This window comes from Rhododendron vialii, chromosome 7a (assembly GCF_030253575.1).
Source record: "Rhododendron vialii isolate Sample 1 chromosome 7a, ASM3025357v1".
Lineage (NCBI taxonomy): Eukaryota > Viridiplantae > Streptophyta > Magnoliopsida > Ericales > Ericaceae > Rhododendron > Rhododendron vialii.
Genome location: NC_080563.1, coordinates 14,752,895 through 14,766,234, shown reverse-complemented (window position 1 = coordinate 14,766,234; position 13,340 = coordinate 14,752,895). Strand labels below are relative to the sequence as shown.

The following is a 13,340-nucleotide window of genomic DNA, read 5'->3' as shown; positions in this document are numbered from 1 at the left end:
ACATAGTATTCGTTTGGCATATCTTAATCGTTTATTGCGATTTTGGATGACTTAAATTTAGAGGGGGAAAAGGAGAGAACGGGCACCGGAAAAATTCTCCACGGTCCATCGTGGACTGGAGAGGGGCTGAGACCGTCCCTTGTTCCCTCACTCCCAGTCCCCAGTTCCATACACAGCTTCTTCTACAGTCGGTTTAACACACGTACCTCTCTCTCTCTCTCTCTCTCTCTCTCTCTCTCTCTCCCCATTAATGGCTACTCCAGTCATCACGCCTATCATTCGCTTCAACCCATACGCATCTACTTCCAAATCTCCATCGCCCTACCCATCAAACCTCCCAAAACCCAGATTCCAAATCAGACCCACACCAACCAAACTCAACGTTTCAACGAAAAACCACTCTCTAGCCGCAGCCGCCTCTCTCTCCGATCCATTCGTCCTCCAAATCGCAGAAACCCTAGAAGACTCTCTCTCTACCACCACCCCACCACCACCCCTTCTCCAAAAGCTCAGAGACACCTCAGCAGAGTCCCTCCTCTCCACCCCATGGCCCACTCGCAAAGATGAGCCTTTTCGGTTCACAGACACCTCCTTCATCAAGCTCTCCCAGATTCAGCCCGTTCCTTCCCCACCCCAATCCGTCAACCCTTTGGGCTTTTCAACAGATACCCAGTTGCCCAATCTTGTTTTTATTGATGGGTTTCTTGTAGATTCTCTCTCCCAGTTACCCCCACTCCCTGATGGGGTTTTTGTTGGTAGCTTAATAAGCCTCAATTCAGAGGCTATTATGAAAAGGGTATCTGAATTCGTGTCGAATTTCCAAGGAGACTTGTTTTGGTCACTTAATGGGGTGGGCACACCTGATTTGGTGGTTGTGTATGTTCCAGAGGGGTGTAGAGTTGAAAGTCCTTTGCATTTGAGGTATTGTTCGGTCGAAGGGGTGGATAGCGGGTCGAAAATTTTGCCCGTTTCGAACCCGAGGGTGTTGGTGGTGGTGGAGAAGGGAGGGGAGGTTGGTATAGTTGAGGAGTACGTGGGGGGAGATGGACAGAAGTGTTATTGGGCGAATTCGGTTACGGAAGTGGTGGTTGGAGAAGGGGCGAAGGTTAGCCATTCTTACATTCAGAGCCAGTCTCTGAATGCTGCTCATATCAAATGGACTTCTGTTAGGCAGGTAAACCTTTTTTCCCCCTTTCATACTCTGCTAGAGATGGTCTACATGTGCACATAAGCACAATGTTAGTTCTTTATTTTCTTGTTTAATCCTGATTTCAGATTTTTTTTAAAAGTTTAATTATGTCATCAAAACTCTCTAGGCGTTGAAGAAAAATACATCTCATTATGTTTGAGCCTTGAGGAGAGCAACTGGAAACCATGTAGTATGTACATGTCTATTGCGCACAATTTTGTCAGCCTTTGTAGGTTTTTTTATGATGTTGTATGCAGTGATGAAACATTGAAACAATTACGGAGGAAAGATGTACATGATACAGAAATTTGTTGCTGGTGATGGGAATGTTACCTCTAACTGCTTCTCATGTTGTCGAAAAGTAAATCGCTTCATTGACTGAAAACATGGATGTTACAAGTATGTGCAGTAACGATTGAAACTAGGACAAAAAACTCATGTTTCAATCAAGAGGTTTGGGAACCTGTTGGGATAAGAAAGAAAGAAAAGAGGTCAACACCTTTGCCAAATGGACTAGGATCACTCATCACTCGCCAATACAATATAATCAACAAGGGATATCATCATATGATCCATTGTGCATGTGGTTTTTCTTTAAGCTGCACTTTCCTCTTAGGCTAGGTGGTAGACGAACAACACAAACTAAGCTTCACTGGATGCCCAAGGTGAGCTATTTAGGCAAAATACAGAGTTTTGAAGCTTTCTTGCATCCTGGTTGCCTAGTTGGACGGGAGGCCTGGCCACCTGGGTCCCTGTGCTACCAGTCGGCTGATCATATTGTATGATGCAATTCTAGCCCCTTTGGGTGATGCCTAGTTCCCAGAATAATTCTTAAAGTTCTTCTCCCTCGTCTTCAGTTTCTACAACAAAAAGTCAGCATTGTTATTTGTCACTGTTCGGAGAACAGGAACTAGTGAACAACACGAAAACACTCCTCTAAATGCTTTCTCTACTGGTATTTAACACCTACGCGTCCTGCGTCAATTCCCTGCCTCCCAAACTTAGGGGAAAATGTGATTCCTAAGAAATAGTTCCAGTTAAATGTAAATGTGCGAGTTGTTAACCTTGTCATAGTCATAAGACTAACAGTGCCTTAATGTCAATTGGTAGTGCCTATTCTGCAACTTTCTATTGTTACCCATTTCTTCATTTGTCCAGCTACGTGGGATGTGTAACCTTCCAAGGTAGAACATTAGCACTGAAAGAATTTCACCAATTACAGGAATCAGAAAGCACATATGAGCTAGTAGAGGTAAGCACTGGTGGGAAGTTGAGCAGACACAATCTCCATATTCAGCAAGTCGGACCAGACACGGTGACAGAGCTATCGACGTTTCACTTGTCTTTCAGCGATCAAACACAAGATCTTCATAGTAAACTTGTGTTGGACCACCCACGAGGGTTTTCTCGGCAACTTCACAAGTGCATTGTGGCTCATTCCCTGGGACAGGCTGTATTTGATGGGAATGTCCAGGTGAATAGGTAAATTATATTTCATCAGATTTTTTTGCAGTTCTGAAGCTACATACATCTTTCATTTCCAATTTACTTTCTCTGGTCTCAAGATTGTGTTGTCTATAGATTATAATGCTTTTTTGAATTCAATATGGATTTCTTCCCCGATTTAGGATAGTGTTTTTCAGACTATCCTCTTTATATCCGGATTATTATTATTTTTTCTTTTCCTTTTAACTTTAAAGAAAGGGTCTTTCTATTGACAGCCCACTAAACTGTCAATAAGCTAAGAACATGATAAAGAAACACGTATTTCATTACACTTTTTACTCTATTCAATACACTTTTCACACATTTTTTAATACATTTTTTCAACCTTAACAATAGCCTAGTGCGCTATTTTTAGCACTTTCCTTACATAAAAACCATTCAGTTTTTTACGTATGGAAGTCCAATATTTTACTTGTACATTCACATGGATAAAGACCCAAAAAAAAAGGGAGCGTGGTGATTGAAATGGGGAGTGCAAAATCAATTATAGTGATCACTGATTTACTCTGTGAGTTCTTTATCATTTAGGAAGGTAATGTTTAGCACTCCCTTTTTTACCATTTGTACTCATTTTGTCTTTGTTTATGTAACCTTACTCTATGAAGCATCGACATTCCAAAAGGGCGCCGTATCCACGTATTGGACACGCCACGTGGCGTGTCCAATAATTTTTATTATTTTTTGATAGGGGACATGGCGGGAAGTCAAAATGTAATATTTTTAATTTTTGGGGGGGTTACATGAAATTATTAAAAAAAAATGGAGTCAACTGTAATTATACCTTTGAAAAAAAATTATACAATTAGTGAAATTATTCATATACAATGATGGTTCATAAAAAAAAATTATGAATGATAATATATTTTATTTATTTATTTATACACGTGGCGTGTCCCCCGCTGTATCCGTATCCCCATTTTTTTAGAATTGCCGTGTCCCGTGTCCGTATCCATGTCTGTGCTACATAGACCTTACTATATTGTCCTTTTCCATGTGAGTCAATGAAAGGGTAAATATATATATTCACATGAATAAAGACAAAAAAGGGAGCGTGAATACAAAAAAAGAAAAAAAAGAGGCGAAAATCTGGACCCTTTAGGAAAAGGGTTATATGTTTTGGGTTGGGTATCTTTAATCTGAGATTGAGCTCAGTGGTGTGAAATTTCTGTTGTTGAAAGCAACTATGAACCTATTTTTGTAGTCATTTGTAGCTTGTGTTTTTATTGGTTTTCTAATACTTCGATGCTAGAAACTGTTCATGGTCCATGTAATTCGAACTAGTATTATTCATTGTGCAGATATGCACAGCAGACAGATGCAGGTCAACTAACAAGGAGCCTGCTCCTTGAGCCCCGTGCAACCGTGAATGTCAAGCCAAATCTCCAGATTATTGCTGATGATGTGAAGTGCTCACATGGAGCTGCAATTAGTGATCTAGAAGAGAACCAACTCTTCTACTTTCAGGCAAGGGGAGTTGACTTACAGACGGCTAGAAGAGCGCTCATCTTCTCCTTTGGAGCTGAGGTGATTCAGCGTTTGCCTCACCCCTTTCTCCGAAAGAAAGTGGAAAGTGATATTAAAGAATTGTTGGATCCTGCGGTGAAAGGTTCCAAGTGAGAGGGGTAGATGATATACAGATCTAAATTTGTTCTGTAAATTATCATTGTTTCAATTTTTCCCTTCCTTTTCTTAAAGAACATTTATCCATATACAAGAATGAGTTGAGTTTCACTGTTCATCATTTTTACTCTCTCTCTCTCTCTCTCTCTGTATGTGTCTGTGTGTGAACATACATTGGTGCACACTACGGCCAATGGCCATACAGAGTTGTTCAATTTCCCAGTTGAATCCTTCATTGATCGTTGACATTTGGGAGTTGTTCATTGATTGGTTTGGAGTCCTTGTGAGTTCTTCTTTTCTTTGATCATGTTTCTTTTGATGCTCTTCTTGTGGTTTGCTTTGTTATCAATTACTATCCACCATTTTTCTGGTGCTGATTTTGTTTTGCAGTTGCTGTGTTTGTGTGTTCCATCTGACAACTACAAATTGCATGATACTTCATATCTGGATAACCCCTAACTCTTCTCTTTTTAATAGCACAAGACATGTTGAACTTGGTTGAATTGTAGGTTCAAAGAAGCTTTGATAGTCTTATCCGTTGTCTTATACAGTTGTCCTTTGTATCATAACACCCAGGATGAGCAAACTCAAGTTTTATTACAACATCCTACTTGCTCGTTAAGGATTACGTGTCCTGTTTGTAACAGAATTAAATGTATATATGTCTCTTCTCTGTGGAGTTTCTTATTATTCTCGGCTTACATCGGTTATTTCTAATTTTATAACATAATGCTTACGGGTTGTTGTGGTTGTTTTTCCTTTACATGCACAATATCACTTGGGAGTTGTGATTAAAGATACGAGGTATTGAGACTGGTAGGAGCGATGATGTGCTGGAAGATTGAGAAATTTTGGGGTATGTGGCATCCTAATAAAGCCAGTTGACTTCTCCAGCCATTTCTGCAGTAGTAGCACTTTGTATGAATTTTGTGATGGAAGTAGCCCTAATTACAATCAGTAGTTATACTCTCCTTCGGACGACTGATTACGCCAATCTCACTCGGTGAAAATATGTGGAATATTAATTCCTCAGGTACCTTCTCAGTTTAATCACACTATGATATTTTGTCTCTGTTTCTTGGTAGATTTCATTTTAGTCATGAAATTGGTAGGGAAGGTACTGGTGTTTGGTTGGTTAGCTTGGTTAGAAATGAATCAAATGATAATTGTGACTTTTTTTGGGAACGAATGCTTTGTCCTCTTATTGCTCAAGTTTTATGGTGCTGCCTCGGAGATTTTCAAAAATCTCATCACTTCTTTTTATTGTGTTTACAGTTATGAAAAATTTGAGGCCGTGTTGACCTTGGTGGGGAACGTACCATTCATTCCCAGTGGATCTTTCTTCTCCATTCTTTCTTCATCAGTCATCACCATAAAGTGGTCTCTCATGTTGGGAGTTTTATGGACAAGTTTCCAGATGGAGCCACTGCTCAACACCTAATAGGGGGAGCTTCTTCTGCGTGCTGCCAAGAAAGCTGGTAACTTCACTTGATTCTTTGTGTGTGGGCATCGTATCCATTAGTTTTCGGTATATTTTATCCCAACCAGCTCGGAGATATCTGGAAGAGACATCAAATTTGACCCTAAGAGTTGATATTCACAGAACTTGTTGCACGTGGAGTGACGTACGTCTTCAGCAGTTTGATTACTGCATTAATTGACTTCTCATCCTCCATTCTTTAGTCTGAACTCCTTTAGCACTTACCCTCAAATAAAAGGTCGCTAGGCGCTAGTCGGGTGGCCGGGCGCCGCCTAGCACCCAGGTCGTATAATCCACAAACTTTGAAGGTGTGTCTACATTGTTACTATCAATTCTGGAAATTAAAATGGAAAACTAACGTCATTCATTTTATTTGCTTTTAACTTATTCTTTGTATTTTTTTTCCTCAGGAGATGCCATTTGATGCAACGAGTTACTCTTCATGGGCTGGCGACTCAATCTTGGATGATGCTTCTTTTATGGAAATATTGACTTATTCGGGATACCCGCAAAAAATTGAATTGTAATGTAAGGACAATGAGGGGTTTAATTTTAGATATCAATGACTCTCTCTTTGGTGAGACACTTATTGTCTAATTAACACATTCTATTAAGGTTATGGAGGATGGTGATGCCGTTTTGGTGGTTTGAGACTTTGGTGTTATGGTTTTTAATTTCAGATTTTGGCGTTGTGGATAATGGTTTTTAATTTAAATATGCACAAGTTCTTCACTCTATTTTTCTGGTTGATAATTTGATAGGGAGGACTTTGGATGTTGCCTCTTGAGTGGCCTTATTTTTTAGCTTTTATAATCTTTAACGGGAAATTATTGTCCAATTTTTTTGGGTGCAAACTGCAAAACGACGTAGTTTTGAGAGCGTAATATTCTTATTTGGCACCAAAACGACGTCGTTTTGGTGCCCTACAATACCTGTAGAGCCGAGCTATTTGCTACTACAAATTTCTTATACATAGCATGTTCTAAGCTTAACTCACAAATGTAACAATTTGCTATATGCAACCTAACAAATATCCATAAACTTTCAAAATTGCCCTCTCCCTTGCACCACCACCAAATCCTCTGTAACCACCACCGTTCACTACAACCACAACCACCACCACCACCGTTCACCACACCAAACGACGCCACTACCACTCCAGACAACCCTTCCTCCAACACATCCCCACACCCGTCGGCCACAATCATCACCGCCATCACCAACTGGGCCGGCCCAGCTCCATCTCCCCGTGTGCAAAACGGCACTTGTTGCCAAACTTGCATAGTTGCATCCTTCTGCGTTGTTGAACTTATTGCAGAGTTTGCTCTTGACGGTCGGAGCAGGACCATCTATAAATGGTGGTGGGGCATAGAATTTCTTCCAGAAGGAATGTGATGATTTCTTCCGGTCACTGCCATCACCGCCCCTCAACCCCAGTTACAACCAGTCACCGCCATCAACAACACCACACTACTTGCCAAAAAAAATAATGAATAATAATTGGACACTCAATCTTGAAAATGGCTACCAAAACTGGAAATTAACTTCCGAAAATATCCACAAAATTCATATTCTAATATTTGAACCCTTTATAACGCATCTTGAAAATGCATCATGTCTTTTTTTTTTCCTGTTAAAAAAGTAGATTTCGAATGCATAATGCCTTCGTATTACACATTTTGTAAATGCGCGATTAACATCACGCATTTTGCTAATGCGCGATGGGACCTGGTTTTTGCAGTGGTAGCGATGATGTCATCGTCGTTGTTTTCGGGTATGGGTTTTCATCTTTCTTTCTTTTTTTCTCGATCAAGAGGTTATTGGAGACCAAGCTCTGAAAAGAGCTATCCATATAGTAACGGGGAGAGAGAAGTGGTGGCAACGGGAACTGATTTTTTTCTAATGGTGGTGGAGGAGCGGCTGTCGTGGTGGTGTGGTCAGGTGGGGTGATGGTGGTGGGTTTGAAGTGGTGGTAACCGGGAGAGAAAAGGGAGAAGTAGGAGTGGGTTGTGAGTAGGAACTTTAGGGATATTTTTGTCAACAAAAAATAAAGGTATTTTTGTCCGAAAGTGATTTATTTTAAAACAGGCTATGTATAAAAAATGAGAAATGATATTAGCACTCCAAAAACAAAAGAAAATGGCTTTGAAATTACATTAATTTTAAAATGTTTGCATCAATTTTTAGAATGTTAATATCATTTTCCTAAAAAATTTGTGGTTGTAAATAGCTTGGCTCTATCTGTATTGCGGCTGCACTGAGGTATCTATTGGTTTATTTCCTTGGCTCAAAACGACGTAGTTTTGATGGCTTTAGTGGCATCCTCATTTGGCACCAAAATGACGTCGTTTTAGCGCTCTATGGTTCCTGCAGTACGGCAGAGCTGCTGGATCCCCGAGTCCGCCAATCTGAGCATCCTCAACAGCCTCCTCTTCGGCTACTCCGACGAACTGCTACGGTGCCACGCCACAAGGGGCGATCGACTGTTCACTCGGCTCTCTCTCTCTGCCACCAGATCTACTTACCCGTCGTCAAGGGGTTCGCCGTCACCGTCGTGATATTCTATTCCCGCGGGTTCAGTTCAGCCATCGCTGGCTCCGTTGTTGCCAGCGTTGCCGTCGTCCTCTGACGTCGTTGTGAGTTTGAGGTTTGGTTTATGGTATTCAGTTTGTGTTTGAGTTCAATTTGTGGGTTTTCCAACTTTAGATTTCAGTTTGTAGGTTGTGGTCGAGTTTAATTTGTAGGTCTTCCGATTTCAGTTTGTGGGATTTTGATTTGGTCGGTCAGTTGGGGTTTCCGATTTGGGCGACGGCAGTGCAAAATTGTTGGGTTCCATATGGGTTTTGCGATTTCATAGAGAGAGAGAGAGAGAGAGAGAGAGAGAGAGAGAGAGAGAGATGGGTATAGCTGGTGGTGGGGTGTGGTGGCGATGGAGGAGTCGGGGATGAGGAATGGTGGTGGCGATGAGTGTTTTTCTTTTTTTCTAAATCAAGGGATTTGGGTAGGGATTTGTCTGGGCTATTTTGGGCAGTAAAAATATTTGGAGGCTAGACAAAGCTAAAATGTGCACTTTTTTTGGACAAATTGCTTAGGTTCCCATTGAGTCTATTGGAGATGCACTTATTGTGCATCAAAACTACAAGTCGCAGCTGAGGGACTTAGGTTTAACCAGTCTTCTTCTTCTTTTTTGTGTGTGGTTGTTCATCAAATCTTGTAGCAAGGTTAATGATAATTTTGTTTGTTGTGATATTATGAATTGCTCAAATTACAGATTATAGAACATGCTCAGTGGATCCGAAACAAAGCTATTTTGCTCACTCATTTCTCGTCCCACTATAATATGGAGGTACAGCTGATGTTCTAACTCATTTGTGATGTCACTAATGACTGGCAACATCGTAGTTCAATGAGTGAAATTATATTTTTGAAACCTCTAAATGGGTGGTGGATCTTGTTATTCTCAAAAGGCCAAGGCCTGTATGCTATGCACAGTCTAATAAATGATAGATTGCTAAGCACAGTGATGGAGGGAAGTAATATGTTTTCTCAAAGATATGCCTCTAATTAGTCCATACAATTTTTGTAGCTTTTTTCGTTCAAATCTCCAATGGATAGCGAGCATATACTCCAATAACCAAACGGTGCTCCTATATTCAGGTGCCTTTGAAAGGTTCCATTTCTGATCTGCATGAGGTGGGAGCTTTTATTTCCCAAATGTTCAAATTTCATTACTGATACCAACTTCGACTGGTGGATAAACTACTAAGTAAACAACGGCCGAATCACAAACCTATGCTCGCTAATTGTCGAGGTATAAAGACACATATGCTCAACGACTGTTGAGGTTTATGTCTTAGGAGCGGAGTACTTTCGATATGCATAAATGTCAAGTGGAGTCCTAGCTTTGTTACAGCCGGAAGAACTAATTAAACCTTAAACTCTCAAAAGAGGACTTGAAGAAGTGGAATAAGAAATAGTAGGTTGCTAGGAGAGTGGAGGTGTAAAAATTGAAAGTTGTATTGAGTACATTAGGGGTTTGGATGAGATTTGACATTGGTTGTTTGTGGTCTCACATAGTGGCAGTAGGGAAGGTGGAACTTGGGAGCACATGTAGGATTTTGGTTGGAAATAAGTTGTGGCAAAAGATTAGGAGCCTGTGTAAGTATATACATTGACAAAAGTATTGATTGTTTCTCCTAAAAAATAGGGTTAATTCGATTCATGATGGTGGTAGAAAGTTTTTTGACAATCAAAGAGATGTTGAATAGGGAACTACTCTGTCCTACTTTTCGTGCTTATGTTTTCATTCTCTTAGTGTGTAAATTACCTTTCTTACCTTTTTCACTATGATATACATATATTATGTTGTATTGCTTTCCTAATTTTGTGAGATTGGATTGGATTGTTTTCCTAATTTAGTGGGGTTGGATTTGATTGTTTTCCGAATTCAGTGGAATTTGGTAAATGTAAATATGATTGATTACTTTTATTTTTATCTTATTACTTTTATTTTTCAAATTGAATTGAATCGAATCAAAACAATAATAATTCATGATTTCATGGTAATTTAAATATGATTGATTACTTTTATATTTCAACTTGAATCAAACCAAAACAATTATGATTTCATGAATACACCATGATTTATTTAAAAATACAAATTTAAGCCACGATTTCATGAATACACCATGATTTTATGAACCAAAGAAATACACCTCGATTATAGGAATACACTATGGCTAAATAAAAAAAATCATGAATAAACCATGAATACATAGACCATAAATAAAATAAATCATGAAATACATAAATAATTAAACCATGAATACATAAAATGTTACCATTATCAGTTTGTGCCGTTATCCTTGAAATGAAAACAAAAAAATGCTACCAGTTTGGCCTACAGGCTTCCTATATAAGACCTGGCCATTGAAGGGCAAGAATACTGCTTCTAAAAGCCTAACTAGTTAGGGCCTCAGGCTTCCTATATACCTGGCCTTTGGTCGAGTAGGTTTTATTTCGTCCCCTAGGCTTGGAGCCTGAGTATGTTGTCTTGCAATCAGCTGGGAACTTGAACAATGTTTGTCGATTGACTAATTAAATTGGGCTATAAGTTGCCGAATGAAGTCAGTGATGAGTAAATTGCCTTCAATTTTCCTCCTCCAATTATGATCTTATGGCAATGGGATTTGATGGTTCTTAGAGGGATTTGTTTGTAATATGAAATTCTTATTGAGAATTGAAAATGCTATGTTGGCATAAAATGAAGTCCTAAAGTGCACAAATTTCCTTCTGATTCAGCACCAAAATGGCAAAAGGTTTGATATGGGCAACAGCAGAGGATTTGGCAAGAAATAAAGGGCAGGTTCTTTCTCTTTATCGCCAACTATTGCGGAGTCTTAACTCCCCTGATTTGCTGCTAAACTTGGCAGCATGCCTGGCGAAAAGAGCAGAGGTTCGTGCCATCTTCATGGTGGCTTCTGAGGAGCGATCCCTTCATAACATCCAAGATCTCTTTGATGCTGCTGATTACTCCCTCTCTCTATTAAGAAAAGGCGAAATCCCCAAATACATCCAATGAGTTAAGTTCCTCCTCATCTTGTAGTCTCTCTTTGTGCAACTGTGTGCATGATCATGATGATGCTTTGTAAATTAGTTTGTGGTTCACAAGTGCAGGGAGGGATGAATAATGTTGACTTAACTTTGACAAAATTCTTTATTGTATCTGGATCATTGTGTAAAATGAGCTGAGGCTACCTTTATTAATAATCTATGTTGTCAAGTTTCGACAACCTTTCAATACTAGTGTAATATGTTTGTTATGCTACTTTAGAATGCATCATCTATTTAAAGTTGTCTTTCGGTATTTGGAACTTTTCGTTCCATATACATCATGTTTTACCATTTCCTCACCTTCATATTTATGAGAAACTTTAATTCTTTGTTTGTCACAGATTGACACATATTTATGTTTGCCTGATAATCAATTAAATAAGATGTTTTTAAAACCTCAATCATCAATGGCCCATTTTAGCAAGTTATTCTAGTTGATTCATGATTTGCAAGAATTTGGGAACCATGGCCAAAAGTCGAATTTTACTTAACTTAAGTGGAAAAGCCCTCTGTTATTCAAGTTGTTTTATTCTTTTGGTCACGCATAAAAGATATGTACAGTTATTGATGTGTCCCTGCCATGCCAGTGGTTGTCCATGTTGTGTCCATGTCTCGTGTCTATTCATACTTCTTAGTAGAATGGAGCTACGACGCACGGACACGGACACCAACAAGGGGACACAGGAATTCTAAAAAAATGGGGACATGGACACGGCGGGGGACACGCCATGTGTATATTTATTTATATATATAAATATATATATTTTTCAAGTTTAAATGGCAAAATGTAGACAAAACATAATATCCATAATTCTAATACCATTCAAACAAAACAAGACATCTATGATCCATAAGTTCAATACAGTCCAAATACCCAATTGAAACAAAACATGATAAACATCCATAGTTCCATAATAAATTATGGGACACGCCACATAGCGTGTCCCCAGCCGTGTCCCCCTAAAAAATTTATATTACGTGGCGTGTCCCATTTTTACCATCTGTCTTCATAATAAATTATGAAGACAGAAAAGGAGTGTGATAGTATAAAAAGGGAGTGCAAAATCAATTACCTTTGGTATACTCTGTGACTTCTTTATGATTTAGGAAAGTAATTGATTTTAGCACTCCATTTTTACCATCTGTACTCCTTGTCTTGTCTTTATGACGTGAATCTACAATATTGTCCTTTTCTGTGTGGAAAAGTGAGCAAACAAAAGCGTAAATATGTAAATTCACTTGAATCAAGACCAAAAAATGAGAGCAGGAAATACAAAAAAGAAGTGCAAAATCATTACCAAGATTAATATGCTATTTTGGGTTTGGTATCGTTAATGTGAGGAGCTCAGTGGAATGAAGCTCTCCGTGTTTGAAAATGAACATACTTGTGTAGTGTCATGTGGAGTTATGTTTTTCCTTTTTGTTCTACTACTCAGAAGTCAGATGGTAGAAACTGTTTATGTTCCTTGTAATTCTAATTAGTGTTATTCATTGTGCAGATATGCACAGCAGACAGATGCAGAGGTCAACTAACAAGGAGCCTGCTCCTTGAGCCCCGTGCAACCATGAATGTCAAACCAAATCTCCAGATTATTGCTGATGATGTGAAGTGCTCAAATGGAGCTGCAATTAGTGATCTAGAAGAGAACCAACGAGCGCTCTTCTAGAAGAGAACCAACTCTTCTACTTTCAGGCAAGGGGAGTTGACTAACAGACGGCTAGAAGAGCGCTCATCTTCTCCTTTGGAGCTGAGGTGATTCAGTGTTTGCCTCGCGATTTTCTCCAAAAGAAAGTGGAAAGTGATATCAAAGAATTGTTGGATCCCTCAGTGAAACTGTTCCTAGTGAAAGGAGTGTATTTCCACCAAAGCAGTTTGTAAAAATCAGAACTAGTTGTGCTGACAAAATAGTGGTTGCAACACACGGACATCAC

The 13,340-nt window shown here is 39.3% G+C and overlaps 1 protein-coding gene and 1 long non-coding RNA gene across 2 annotated transcripts; both read left to right on the top strand.

The window, feature by feature from the left end:
* LOC131333686 (protein ABCI7, chloroplastic) lies at window positions 1-4,436 on the top strand. The gene is made up of 3 exons (XM_058368350.1): window positions 1-1,174; window positions 2,412-2,671; window positions 3,994-4,436. Exons 1-3 carry the CDS (start codon window positions 251-253, stop codon window positions 4,310-4,312), a joined length of 1,503 nt encoding a protein of 500 aa, XP_058224333.1. The 5' UTR covers window positions 1-250; the 3' UTR covers window positions 4,313-4,436.
* Window positions 4,437-8,237: 3,801 nt separating this feature from the next.
* Window positions 8,238-13,328, top strand: LOC131333731 (uncharacterized). Its single transcript, XR_009201872.1, has 3 exons — window positions 8,238-8,442; window positions 9,067-9,141; window positions 11,097-13,328. It is a non-coding gene; the product is annotated as an uncharacterized LOC131333731 (long non-coding RNA).
* The last annotated feature ends 12 nt before the right edge of the window (window positions 13,329-13,340 follow it).

What these genes read in the sequence shown, in the direction of transcription:
- LOC131333686 (XM_058368350.1), top strand. Translation starts at nt 251, where the DNA reads ATGGCTACTCCAGTCATCACGCCTATCATTCGCTTCAACCCATACGCA. An exon ending in AATGGACTTCTGTTAGGCAG is followed by an intron (nt 1,175 to 2,411) that starts GTAAACCTTTTT and finishes CACCAATTACAG; the next exon opens with GAATCAGAAAGCACATATGA. An exon ending in GGGAATGTCCAGGTGAATAG is followed by an intron (nt 2,672 to 3,993) that starts GTAAATTATATT and finishes TTCATTGTGCAG; the next exon opens with ATATGCACAGCAGACAGATG.